Raw genomic sequence first — 14400 nt, 5'->3', positions numbered from 1 at the left:
ATACACTGCCCGTCATTGATTCGACAAGTTATTGTAGATGGCTGACTTACCGACGCCACAGTCTAGCATATATTGGATATGTTAGACTATGACGTCGGTAAGTCAGCCATCTACTATGACCCGTCAAATCAATGACGGGCAGTGTACGTGCACACAAGTGCATGAAAAACAAATACTCAATTGCTCTATCGCGCGTAGTGCACGAAAAATCTTGTTGTAACGTGTTTGTCCAGTCATGTCACTCGCTAATAAGGATCTGAAAATCGTGAGGAGAGGCGAGACTTGATTTTTCATTTCTTCTAATATCTTCAACGACAACATTCGAAGTCAGACGCATTAACGAGTTAAAGCGCGTAAAGTTAGTTCGACAAAAGAAATATCTACAGGTAACGTCGCAAGTCCGCAAGCACACACGACTCAGGGAATCATCCCCTAGGCGTTGTCGTGTGTCAGGGTACTAACTCAGGGTGAGCGAGGCCCCTAGGCGTCATCGTAGATCGCGTACGTAGTAGTCAAGTAAAACATAGACACAATTCGGGTAATTATGTAGAATATGGGCGTCACCTCAAATTTCGATAAAATTGGGCTTATATGACGTGTTTTTGCAGGAAATGAACGAATCTGGCAGAAATAATTGCCGCTCTGCCTCGCAAAGCGAGATATAAATCGTTAAAGTTGACAACTATTTAGGTTAGGAAACCTGTCATCTCGGCGTAATGTAACAAACTGAGTATGCGCTGTGTATGTGCCGTGCTAGAAAAAGTGCGCCAAATTTGAAATTATGCTTTGTTTTAATTATATAAAATACACTCGTATGTTTAAAATATGATAATATTAAAATCTTTCTCTTTAATAATTGATGAGATTTCATAAAATTATTTTTAAAATTTTTTGCTTTACCAAATTGATGAGTGTAAAATACGCTTTAAATTAAAGCAGGCAACAGACGCCTGCTTTACAACAAAATTAATTTTTACTAAGTTTTCTTTGTTAGTATGTGATAGAATAAGTCTAATTTTATCGAAATTTAAAGTGATGCCCGTATTCTAAATAATTATCAAGCTAAACTTTTAGTATTGTATATTAAGTTGCCCTCATTGACCTCAGAACATTTTGGTACTTTTTGTGAGATCAGGGACTCTGCACGAAGATGCATTGGTGGTAGCAGTCTGATGCATTTTGATGGAATTGGATCAATGGGACATCAATCACAACTACTCGTATAACATAGCCGAATCAGAAGGAAATTGTTCGATTTCAATCCTGTTCCTAATATCGAAACAATGGTCGATAGAGCTAAACTTCTTATTCAAAAAAGAACATCTTTAAAATCTAAGATTATCAACTTAAGTAACCTCCTCGATAAAGATAAAATCAACGGCGTCGAATTGAGATTACGGGGCGCACGTTTGACTGAATTGTATCATGCCTACGAGGAGTATAGTGACGAGCTCGCGGTGCTGGATCCGAGCGACGCGCATACAGACGAATTCGCAGACATTCAAGAACGTTTCTATATTCTCGCGGGCAGAATCGAAAATACCTTAAATGCGGCGAACGCTTCGAGTGTGGGCGCTAACGTGTCGAACGAGGAAGCGCAATCTAATAATGGAAGCATGGTAGAAAGAAGACCTATTAAGTTGCTTGAGCGTCCGTACGAGGTAAAGCGTATTTTAATATCTCGGCATCTTTCGGGAATCCTAAATTTGCCTGCGTTAGAAGAGGAAACAACGAATAGTTTGTCAATACTTGCAGACGACGCGCAGCAGCATATTGCGTCTTTAAGCGCGCTAGGAGTTTCTGTCGCACCTGAGATAGTCGTCCATATATTAGAAAATAAATTGCCGAAAGCGACGTTAGAAAAGTGGGAAGCAACTCTTGAAAGAAATGAGTTTCCAAAGCTTGACCAAATGTACGATTTTTTATACAAAACGGCAGCGGTGTGCGCGTTGAGACGCGAAAAAGTATTATAAAGGCGACGGAGACTGTGAAATGCAAGGGTGATCCTCCTATCAAAAGGAAGCGATTCCAGTCAGAGGACAAAACCTTTGTGTTAAATGGGCGTAATTGCGTGGTGTGCAAAACAAAACAGCACTCCACCTATGCGATGAGTTTAAACAACTGCCAATACCTAAACGCATTAAAACGGTAAAAAATGCAAAGCTTTGCTACAATTGTATGCGATCTCACAAAGATCATCCTTGCAAATTCTCTAGCTGCTCGATTTGTCAAAAGCGGCATAACACGCTTCTTCATGATGAAGAACAAAATCGATACGAAAACGAACATCTTTCAATCGGTATGATTAACTGGTCTGCAAGTTAAAAAGTAAGCCTCGTATTAATATCTTATAAAATAACGCCTTAATTATTAACAATTGCGATGGTATATCCATAGTGCAAATGCGAGCCCATCCGGTGTCGTGCGTTACTGGACACTTATGCGACAGCTAATTTTATAACTAAACGTATTGTGCGACGTTTAAATATATACCTATGAACACATTCGGTACTGATCGGCGCGATTAATGCGATGAACATAGTTTCGAAGAGTATAGCCCTATACAGTCAGCTTACAATAACTTTTGCAACGATCTCATGTGTTTAATTATTCCGGCCATCATGGATCTGATACCACTCGGGACCTTTCCACGAAATTTAATTGATATATCTATGAACATTAGACTAGCGGATTTCGATTTTTCATTTACCGTGTTTTTTTCTCTCTCCATTGAATTATTAATCGGCTTTGGAGCGACATTGTCGTTATTTTTTGTAAGGCAAATCAATCTATCACGAGAAGGATACGATTTATATCTGCAGCAATCCGGCGTGTCTCTGAATAATATAATAATGGGCCCCTTAAGGACAAGCTATTTTCGTATTTAATTAGATTTCACGTATATAAATTGTCATTAACGAGGACATTGAAAAAATGTATCTGCAGATATTATTGCATGAAGATGATCAGGATTCTTCTCTCTCCTAAACCCGAACGACTTATTTATATTATCACCGGCTCACTAATCGGCAATCTCTAACGGCCCTTCCGGCGGGCGACCTGTTATCTGTTCCAGTCAATCAATTATTTACCTTGCAGCATACCAGTGAAATGCGACAGGATTTCTGGACGCGTTGGAGGCTTGAATACCTGAACGAATTGCAAATGTGTAGTAAATGAGCCAAGAATGGGCCGAAACTCGACGTCGGGGATTATTGTTCTCATTAAAGACAAGAATAGGCATGCCATGTACCCGATGGACAATGGGCAGGGTCGTGATAATCCATCCAGACGAACATGGGAGTATTGCGGACTGTTACTATCAAAACTCCATCAGGACAGATAAAGAGAACAGTCAATCATTTATGTTTCTTATTGATCGAGCAATAGCAATGCTCTACATCTTACACTATCATTTAAGACCCATTGTAAAGGATTATTATTATGCGATTATTATTATTATTATGTGTTGTAAACGATTATTATGATAATTATGCGATTATTATGCGTTGTGAAGGATTATTATTATTATTATGCGATTATTATGCGACTTATGCGTTAAGCCATTAGGCTACAATGGTTACATATTATAATTCAAAATATGTGAACTATTTTTATTATATAATATCATGCTTAGAACACTTTATGCGTAAGCGATTTCTCTCAAAGAGTTCATTGATTCCTCTCAGACGACATTGCGAATTTACGAGCACACACGTTCAGGGAATCATTCCCTAAATGTTATTATGTCAGGGTACCGACCTAGGATGAGCAAGGTATCAAGGCGTCGTCGTGTATCGCATACGTGAAATAAAAAATAAACAATTTGCAAGCGATATAATTATAATTATAATATTAAAACTAACGAATGTAAATAAATTTTGATAAAAGCGAAATTTTTGATGTGCTTAAATTGCCCGCATTGATCTCAGAACATACGCGATATATATGTAGATATTTTGAGACCGCTATTCATAGTCGATTTTTATATTTAAGATAGTCTTAAGTATTATCTTAAAATGTCATTAACCAATCACAGGGTATTTTAAAACGCTATTTAAGATTATCTTAAAATAAGAATTGATTATAAATATTTGCTTAATACTTGAATATGTTTTTAGAAAAAATTGGTTATTTCCAATTTGTAAAATATAAGACAAAGTATAATATATTCTTCTATTTTAACATATTGTTTTTACTTTATATTTTATGTGTACAGGGAGACAGTATTAAAATTGCTTTAATATAATAAAACAACAATGTTACTTTTCGTTAGTTCATATAAAAGAATCATGAGAACATAGTATTTTGCAACGATTTACATAGTTACCCCAACTTTAACAAGTGTAGCTGTTACAACTAATCGTAATCTAATTGTAATATAATTATATTATCAATTGATAGCATGTTTTCAGCAATATAATAATTCTGTTTATATGTAGCTCTTATCAGCAAATTGATGACAGAAGCAGAACAGCTCTATACGCAGTTTAGCAAATTGATAGAAATTGATAATGGAAATCGAGCAGAATTTATTGTCAAATTGTCATTAGACTAGTTTAAATTTATATCGGTAGATCTGATTTGAAGAGCACAATTTAAATGCTGGCACAGTTATTGCTAATCTGCTGGCATATTACAATACAAAAATCATAAAAATTGATAAATATTATACACTCGACCAACACCAAAATTAAGGGATCACCTATTCTGACTCCAAAAAATAGACGTAATTTAAGAGTGTAACTTTGACAAAAATAATCGTAAAAAAATTTTAAATAAGCATTTTAAAGCTTGAAATTCTTAGTTTTGATAAGTCATTAAACGATTTAAAGATTGTTTACGAAGTTATGTGGATTTAAATGGAGATGCATCAAATTTTCTCAAAATTTTTTACAAACTTTGCAAAGCTCCACAAGGCAAAATAAAAATTGCATACAAATGCGGTTTACAGCGGAATTTAAAAGCGTCTTCACTTTTAATTTACATTTTTGTTGAGCGTTGTACAATTTCTTTTAACTGAGTTAGACAACACCAAAGCAAAAATGGCCTCTTTTGCTTCAATGTTGGATAATTTAGTAAATAAAAATCGTGCAACGCTCAACAAATACGCAAATTAATGGTAAAGATTCACGCTTTTGAATGTTATAAACCGCATTTTTGTGGAATTTTTATTTTGCGGTAGAGTTTTGCAAAGTTTGTAAAAAAATCCGACAAATGTCAAAATCTTATAAAAATTTTGCCAAGTTGTACAGCGTGAAATAAAAATCGCACACAAATGCAGTTTACAGTATTTAAAAGCGTGTATATTTATCTTTAATTTGCGTATTTGTTGAGCATTGTACAATTTTTTTTTACTGAGTTATTCAGCATTGAAGCAAAAATGGTTCCTTTTTTCAATGTTAAATAAATCGGTGAATAAAAATCGTACAACGCTCAACAAGTATGTAAATTCAAAATAAAGATTTATGCTTTCGAACGTAAACATCCGTCGAAACAAATCACGTTTTTATAAAAAATGGGTATAACCAGTAATAATCACCTGATTTTTTACGGAGCTATACTAAAAATAAAGATTGTTTACGGCAAAATTTATTACAAACTTTGCAATTTTATTTGACGTGAATTAAAAGTCGCACACAAATGCAGTTTACAGCGCTCGAAAACATGAATCTTTATCTTTAATTTGCATACTTGTTGAGCGTTGTACGATTTTTATTTACCAATTTATTCAACATCAAAGAAAAGAACCAGTTTTGCTTTAATGCTAAATAACTCAGTAAAAAAAATTGCAGTGCTCAACAAATAAAGGTAAAGATTTACGCTTTCAGATACTGTAAATTGCATTGTGTGCAATTTTTATTTCACGCTGTACAACTTGGCAAAATTTTTATAAGATTTTGACATTTGTCGGATTTTTTTTACGAACTTTGCTAAGCTCTACAGCCTGAACTAAAAGTTCCACTAAAACGCAGTTTATAGCATTTAAAAGCGTGAATCGGTTACCTAAGTCGGTTAAGACGTGTATGATGTGATTTTGGACCTGATGTTATTTGAGTGTTTTCTTGTAATGTATATGTAATTAACTACGTTTTAAATATATTTTTGTTAATGTGAGAAATTTTATAATTAAGTTTATAAGTTACAATAATTAAAACATATAAAGTTTGTGTTTTATATATCATTGTGTATTCGGTTTAAAATAGCACTAAATAGAATGAGATTGCAAATATGTAGAATGATCTAATATTATCATTAGTACACTAATTATTATTGTTTAAACTTGCAATTTGCAAAAAAATTGTGTAGATTTCATTCTTGTTTTCGAAAAAATTATTTTTAACAGATTTTTATACAAAAAACATATAAACGTATAAAATATAGGGTTTTTACAGTTTTTCTTTAATTATCCAAGCAGATCATGTTTTATCAGCACATGTTCCGTGCTGGACTAATTTTATGTGATTTGCCTACCTCATTAAGTGGATTACCATGGTTATTATATTTATAAAATTTGCATAATTAAAAAAAATTACAAAAAAGTATAATTACAAAGGAAAAAGTCTAATATACAGAATATTATTAATATTGCACTGTATGTCATAATTATGTATTTACATAATATTAAAAAATATTTTATGGTTACGTTTCTCTTTCGTAGGTAACAAGCTGATGTTATTTATTATCACTTCAATGTCAATATAACATTTTTGATGACATTTTGACGATAAAATGACGACAAATAATGTCAACATACTTGGATTGTGGCCGTTAATTCTTTCTTTCATTTTATTCGAAATCTACCTTTTTTTTTCGAAATTACGTGAAAATAATTTTTCGGCATATTAATATTAGATACATATGTCGAAGGTTGATGTGACAATGAGTAACAATGAGTTCATTATTATAATATTTTCGACGTTTTCATTGACCTATCCTTCAAGATTGTAACTGTCGTATCTTTTACCTTTTCCTTCCATTTACGAGTGGATTGCACGATTCTTTTGAAACGGCTCCGTTTAGGTGTCGTTCTTTGTATCTAAAGCGATAGCTTAACTAGACAAGAGCAGATCGAAGTAGTACGATTCTTCTCGCAATAAACTGTAAGTGTCGAAACGTGAAGAGACAATATGTCTGAAGATATATGATTAAAGTGAATGTGAGAAAGTGTTGTTGGATGTTTCAAAGAAGCGTGCATACAGATGTATTGAAAAATTAAAAAACACTATTATATTTATTAAGTGAGAGGAGACTGTCATATTTATTAAATGAGAGAAGCGAGAAACAGAAGTAGAGACCAAACGTGCAAATAAAAATAAAAAGATCTAAAGAAAAAAAAAATCTATAGAATTTTGTCCAGATATTCTATCGGGATATTGAAATACCTTAAAGGCATTCTATAGAAGTCTACACATATGTGAGATATTAATAGAACATACTAATGTCCATATTTAACAACGTAGAGATATATCAGCAGTTTAAGTAAAATATATTTTTACTCCTGAGATATTTGTGATTATTGTTTATTGCACAGTAAAGGAAAGTTGTTAATACGAGCAAATAGCCCTTTTAAAATGACACTTACTTATTTTTCGGAAACTAAATATTGCACTGTATTAATATTAAAGGCATGAATTAATGCTTAAAGCACGATTTGCTTAATTATTAAAAAAATAAAAACTAATAGTTCCTACATTTATGTTTTTTAATATAATATCTGTTAAAAACAAATTTTTGAAAAGCAAGAATAAAATTTCCACATTTTTTTCTTGTAAATTGCAATCCTAATATGTACAATTAGCATATTAAAAAATTGAAAGTTTTTAATTCAAAAAACTATAAAAACATTGGTATTTTACGACATATAAGAACTCATTTGAAAGCTTATGATTTTTCACTGGATTTTCCACTAAGAAATTGCATTAAAATGTTAACAAAAAATCGGAAACTCAAAAGTTTCAATTAAAATTTTGTACTTGTAATTAGTTTGTTATTGATAATACCACGAATCAATTTTTCGTATACAAAAAGAAAAGAAATAACGTTGAAATCTGTTAATTTAATTGTATAGAAATATAAGACAGGCTTAATTTGTATAATAATAATACGGCTGTGCTACATAATAGAATACTGTTTTAAATTTGGAATTTTGGAAACCCTATAACTTTAGAACAAAAAATCGATACAAAATAAAATTTATACATAAATTTGTTTTTAGCTCAACGAGATCTTTTATTTGATACTTATTTCAATCCTTTATTTCACTGCCTCTGAATTGTGGTAACATCTCGGCCGCTCTTTTTGAGTAAAATACTTAATATATATTTTTATAAATGTAATTATTTACATAATCTTATTTAAATAAATCAATTATATATCAAGTTTTGGTACATGTTCTCTTGTCCATATATGCATTATCTATATATTCTGATTGATAGATTGTTCTTATATAGGAGTGTGTGTGTGTGTGTGTGTACGTGTGTTTAAAATTGCATGTATTATTGAACCTGTAATAAATAATAAATGAGCCTGAATACTTATTTAAGAAATGAGAGAACGCAGTAAAAATTTCAGTTTTAATTCAAAATAATAAAATAATGTAGAAGTTGTAATTCTAATTTATTGATACATTTTAGATATTTTATTTACTCTCTCTGTATATTTATATTAGTCTAATCACAGAGGCTAACGTGAAATTGGCTTTCACGATTAAGATTAAATCATTCCTTGGTTGCCTTAAAAACAGATCGTAAGAAATAAAAAGTCGTAAAATGAAATCATAAAATGTATGTGTCACTTCGGATAAAGATATAAATCATACAGTAGAAAAAAATATATGTAATCGGCTATGACACAAGACTCCGTAATAGTTGTAGTAGTAGTAGTAAAAGGCACGTCCGGGATGGGTAAAAAACAAACCGCTTCAGGTAGCTGTCTGTAGTATAAACAGAATAGTAAATGTAGTAGGAATGGACGGGCCTGTGTCTCACTATCCCAGCGAGAATGATAATAGAATCGACATCAAATTGACATTAAAATAATAATTTTGACGTTGAATGTATTAATATTTCTCGCTGTGCTGGAGAACCGCTTGTGACATTATGCACCATACTAGAAGAGTAGGGAACGGATCGAGTCAGACACAAGCGGCTCCTCAAAGTAATACTAGCCTACTGATGTTTCTTTCTTTTTTCTCATGTTTCTTTCTTTTTTCTCAGGATTATTTCGCCGGCTTTTTCATCCAGTGCATAATAATGTTGTTTGTGTTATTCGCTGATTTTTACGATTCTTACGCAATCCTGGAACCTCGTTGCATGGACCTCGAAAACATGGACGTTTTCGGGGTATATATATCAGGCGTTAACAAACAATCCTTTATTATCGCGCTCTACTCGGGACACGTTCGATAGTCAATTCCTTCTTAGATATGTCGTTCAAGATTCCGAGACTTCTTTACTTTCTCAGTGTCATCATCGTAATCATTTTGCCGAAGTCAAGTGGACAACCGCAACCGAAACGATACCGTAGTCTTTATGGCAATGATGTAAGCGAACACGAGTTAACAAATATACTTGGAATAGGTATTGGAGCCTTGAACTTCCTGATGCAAGGTCAACGTGATATGAATGAGGAGGTGCCTGACGTGATTCCGCAATTTGGAACAATGTACGATTTCATAGTAATTGGCGCCGGTACGGCTGGCGCTACGATAGCTGCAAGATTAAGTGAGATTCGCAAGATTAAAGTGTTGTTGATCGAAGCTGGATCTAACGAAAATTTGCTGATGGACATCCCGCTTTTTGCCTCCAAGCTGCAGTTCAGCAATGATATTAATTGGAAATACCAAACAAAAACATCCAACAAATACTGTCTTGGTATGAGTAACAATAAGTGTAATTGGCCTACAGGAAAAGTGGTTGGTGGCAGCAGCGTATTAAATTACATGATTGCAACCAGAGGCGGTGCCAAGGATTACAATCGATGGGCTAAAATGGGAAATGTAGGCTGGGTTTACAAGGATGTTCTCAAATATTTTAAAAAGCTGGAAACCGTAGATATCCCAGAGCTACAATCGGATACTGCTTATCACGGAACTCAGGGACCGTTGCATATCTCTTACCCAAAATTCCATACGCTATTGGCAGAGGCCTTCCTAGAAGCCGGCAAAGAGTTGGGATATCCGGTGTTGGACTATAACGGAGAAAATATGATAGGATTCTCGTATTTGCAGACCACGACTGTAAATGGCACTCGTATGAGCAGCAACAGAGCTTATTTACATCCTGCAAGAAATCGTCCCAATCTTCATGTGACACGCGAAAGCATGGTGAGAAAAATCCTGATCGATCAACGTACGAATCGGGCGATTGGTGTAGAGTTTATCAAAAATCGTCAAATTATCCAAGTGTTTGCAAGCAAAGAGGTAATTTTGAGCGCGGGTACCATCGGATCACCACAATTATTGATGATGTCTGGCATTGGACCGGCAAAACACCTTAGCGAGCTTGGAATAAAAACTGTTCAGGACTTGCCAGTGGGTGAAAATTTGATGGACCACGTAGCTTTTGGCGGGCTAACGTGGATAGTGAATGAGCCGATAAGTCTCCGACTGTTCGACATGATAAATCCCACTCTTCCGTATATGAGAGACTTTCTGATGGAACGCAGAGGACCATTTACAATCCCGGGAGGGTGTGAGGCTATCGCTTTCATTGACACCAAAAATTCCAAGAAACGTGACGGTTTGCCAAACGTGGAAATGGTTTTTATCGGTACTGCATTTAAAGGAAATATTATTCTTTCAACTTTAATGGGTTTCAACAATCAAATGAGTCAGATATGGCAGAAATATAGTAGCAATTACGGTTGGAGCATACTACCAATGTTGTTAAAACCAAAGAGTCGTGGACGAATAAGACTACTAGCCAATGACATTAATGTTAAACCCGAGATTGTTCCGAATTACTTTGATGATCCAGAAGATGTTAAAACGATGATTGCTGGCATTAGAGCTGCAATAACCGTCGGTCAGACGAAAACAATGCAGATGTTTGGTTCACAATTGTCGAACGATACTTTTCCCGGATGCGAAAACTATCAATATGACTCTGATGATTATTGGGAGTGTGCAGTAAGAACGGCGACTTTCGCAAGCTTTCATTATACTGGTACTTGCAAGATGGGACCGAGAGGAGATCCAACTGCAGTCGTCGATCCTAGATTAAAGGTATTTGTTGAAAGATGCACTGTAGAGTACTTATTCTTATATTTGTAACAAATATTTCATTGATCTAAACACACACACGTTAGTTTATAATATACAAATTTGTGTACACGTAGGTGATCGGTGTTGAAGGACTGAGAGTAGCAGACGGTTCTATTATGCCCGAGATTATATCGGCGCACACAAATGTACCTATCTATATGATTGCCGAGAAGCTGGCAGACATGGTCAAAGAAGATTGGGGATATTTGAACAATTAATAAACGTAAAGTACTATGAATGTACAGGTATATATTCCGTTGACAGCAAACTTTTTTTTGAAAACACATTTTTTTCTTTTTAATGATTGTAATGACCTTACATGTCAAAAGTTAAAGCTTAAGAAGCATGATCTAAATAATGATATATGTCATAAATATAGATCGATGTATAAAACGCACATGTTAAGCAAATATTTCTACGGAAGAATATAAAAAAAGATATATTCTTTATAGACTTTGGAAACTAATTAATTTTGCTTCTCATCAAACAATTTTATGGTTGAACGGAGAAGAAGTAAAGAACAGATTCTAAATGTATTTTATCGCTGTTGCAGTAAATTTTATTTTTTTACACTTAAACATTTCGCTTAGTTCGTATATGTGGTAAAATCAAAAGTATTTCAATCATTTTTATGCATTTTGTATTACATTACATATCGATACATCATACAAGACATTTAAAATGTAATAAAAGTTAGCAGTAAATAAATAAAAAACGTGTAGAATTATAAAATGTTCGTCGAAATTGCCCATCAATGGATTAAGATTTTACATTTTGGTTCTATTTTTATTATAGAATGAAGTCTGTTGTCTAGGCTACAAAAAATTTTGCCGTTCCTCATTTAGACATTTGTATGATACAACAATTTATTTATTGGAAATGTAAGCGTTTAAGTACGCAAATGTGCGATGTGTTTGTTTATACATAAGTAATGCAATGAATCACTTTACCTTAATTGCTTTGCTTCCGATATGATAAGATAACAAGGTATCGAGTATTATGGTAAATCCGAATCCGTCAATCGCTGAAATAAGATAAATAAGGATCTTCGAAAGGATATGGTTTTTCATGATGTTATTTTTATATTAAATCTGACGTAATTTTTAGCTTGAACCTTTTGCTAGAATTAAGAATAGTTAAACATGCAGTAAATTTCTGTACGTTTTATTTAAATTCTTTATGAACAGAGCACTTTTGTTCCTCGTGTTTGAAACGAAGCGGTGAATCAATAAAGATATGATATGATATCTTTAATACTTCTACACGCTCCAACTATTTTATGTAACTACACCAATCAAAACTAAATGAAATAAAAAAGAAATTGTTCAAGTTAATTGTGTAATTAATTGTGTAACATAATCGATCTATTATGAATAATATTTAGAGAAATGGATATAATGTCATTAATGTTTTATGAACAAATCTGTTTCCATACAATTTTTATTTGTTTTATATGATTTTTATTTATTCCATATGATTTTTATAATAAGGATTGTAATACTCAAAACATTTATGTTTGAAATCTATTAAACATTATACTGATATAAATAAACATTTATTTTAAACATATTTTTATAAATTTTAGAATATGGTATGCATATTTTTACTTGTATATATTGTTTATTTCTTGTAAATATAAAAAAAGAATTTTTTTTTTTAATATATAATGTTACAATAATATCCAATATATCTTATAGCAATATTAAAAACACACACACACATATATATATATATATATATATATATATATATATATATATATATATACACACATAAACAAATGTTATGTCTTTAATTCTATTATTTAGATTTTAATAATCAAGTATAAATTTTTTAGTAATTAAATATACTTTTTTATATATTTCAAAATATATTTACAAAAAATATTTAATTATGTTAACTTTATTTTTTAATGTTTATTTGTTTTTACTAAAAACCAAAGTCCTAAAAATTATTGCTCCTAAATTGCAATAAAGCTGTTTTTCTTTGTTGAGTGCAATCATTGATCATGTAACATATATATTTTTTTTAATTTTTACACACAAATCAAACTAAATTTAGTATTACTAAGTTCTTACATTAAAACATAAAACGTAATATGTAACATAAAATTGACATAATTGTATATAAAAAAAATAATATACGTAAGTAGACTAAACATATTTATTCTATTGCACTTTAAAACATATGTTTAAATCACGTATTTTTGCTTTTTTAATACTGTTTTTTCAATACTATTTAAAACATGTTTTAAATAGTAACAGCATGCGTTTAAATTTTTTGTAATTTAGTAGAAAATCAAAAAAGAGGGTAGATGTATTTTATATATTTCCTTTATTGTCGGTATCATTGTCTGTTGTTTTCTCTGTTACATATTCAGGACTCATTTTTTTTCAGTTGGTGTAAGCAAACCTTGATTTTATTATATATTCATAAAAATTAATAATTGACAGCATATATAAAATCGGTAATATTAAGACTGTAGTTTTTAAGATCATGATCCTAACGTATTCTAATATTTCTAGATCTTGTTAATTGACTTACATCTTTATGGACGTCGTTATAAAACTTGTAAAGAGAGGCTACAGCAAATTTTGCAAAACTATTTTTAGTTTAATTATTTAAAAATATTTACTTGTATATATTGTTATATATACTATTCTTTGTTGTATATACTATTCTTAGTTTAGTTTAAACCATCTGTTTATGTGTTACATTAAAAAATTCCAGAATAGGACACTATTATTAATATATTTAATTAAAAATTAAGAAAGTTGGTACTACTTTGTCACCACACTCTTGTAAGAAGCGCGCAGGTTTGCATTGGTAAGTATATTTATTTAATTTATTTGTTGAAACTTCTATTTATTTATTTATAATTAAAAAACATTGTGTTTTAAACAAAAAAATAACACAATGTTTTATTCTTTAAAAAAGCATGATTTTTACCATTCCTAATAATGGAACGAAATCGTAAGCAGATTAGATTTTTACTTCTCGTAAAAATCACAAGCATGTCACAAATAATCACATTTACTATATGAAAGAGATAAAAGTATATTAATTATACAATTAAAAGAGAGTAGATAATATTTTATTGTCAGATAAAAAAATAAACATATTGTACCGTATCG

The 14400-nt window shown here is 31.8% G+C and overlaps 2 protein-coding genes across 9 annotated transcripts; both read left to right on the top strand.

The window, feature by feature from the left end:
- Window positions 1-136: 136 nt before the first annotated feature.
- On the top strand, window positions 137-3896 carry LOC105202814. Of its 8 annotated transcripts, XM_039458196.1 has the most exons (3): window positions 140-501; window positions 609-762; window positions 1136-3896. In XM_039458196.1, exon 3 carries the CDS (start codon window positions 1284-1286, stop codon window positions 1971-1973), a length of 690 nt encoding a protein of 229 aa, XP_039314130.1. In that variant the 5' UTR covers window positions 140-501; window positions 609-762; window positions 1136-1283; the 3' UTR covers window positions 1974-3896. The 8 variants fall into 8 exon arrangements, 6 of the variants coding, with proteins under 6 accessions (XP_025990742.2, XP_039314131.1, XP_025990743.2 ...); XM_026134957.2 differs by having other exon boundaries at window positions 137-1661; window positions 3077-3896; XM_039458197.1 differs by having other exon boundaries at window positions 138-1661; window positions 3100-3896.
- Window positions 3897-5347: 1451 nt separating this feature from the next.
- LOC105206308 (glucose dehydrogenase [FAD, quinone]) lies at window positions 5348-12596 on the top strand. Its single transcript, XM_011175812.3, has 2 exons — window positions 5348-11227; window positions 11341-12596. The coding sequence occupies exons 1-2, from the start codon at window positions 9428-9430 to the stop codon at window positions 11482-11484; spliced, it is 1944 nt and encodes a 647-aa protein (XP_011174114.2). The 5' UTR covers window positions 5348-9427; the 3' UTR covers window positions 11485-12596.
- The last annotated feature ends 1804 nt before the right edge of the window (window positions 12597-14400 follow it).

Source organism: Solenopsis invicta, chromosome 16 (assembly GCF_016802725.1).
Source record: "Solenopsis invicta isolate M01_SB chromosome 16, UNIL_Sinv_3.0, whole genome shotgun sequence".
Classification (NCBI taxonomy): Eukaryota; Metazoa; Arthropoda; class Insecta; order Hymenoptera; family Formicidae; genus Solenopsis; species Solenopsis invicta.
Note: the sequence above shows the minus strand (reverse complement) of the source record. Positions and strands in the feature narration are given on the sequence as shown.

Coding starts and splice junctions, on each gene's coding strand:
- LOC105202814 (XM_011171496.3), top strand. CDS start 1,284: ATGGTCGATAGAGCTAAACTTCTTATTCAAAAAAGAACATCTTTAAAA.
- LOC105206308 (XM_011175812.3), top strand. CDS start 9,428: ATGTCGTTCAAGATTCCGAGACTTCTTTACTTTCTCAGTGTCATCATC. Junction 11,228..11,340: donor TCGTCGATCCTAGATTAAAG/GTATTTGTTGAA, acceptor GTGTACACGTAG/GTGATCGGTGTTGAAGGACT.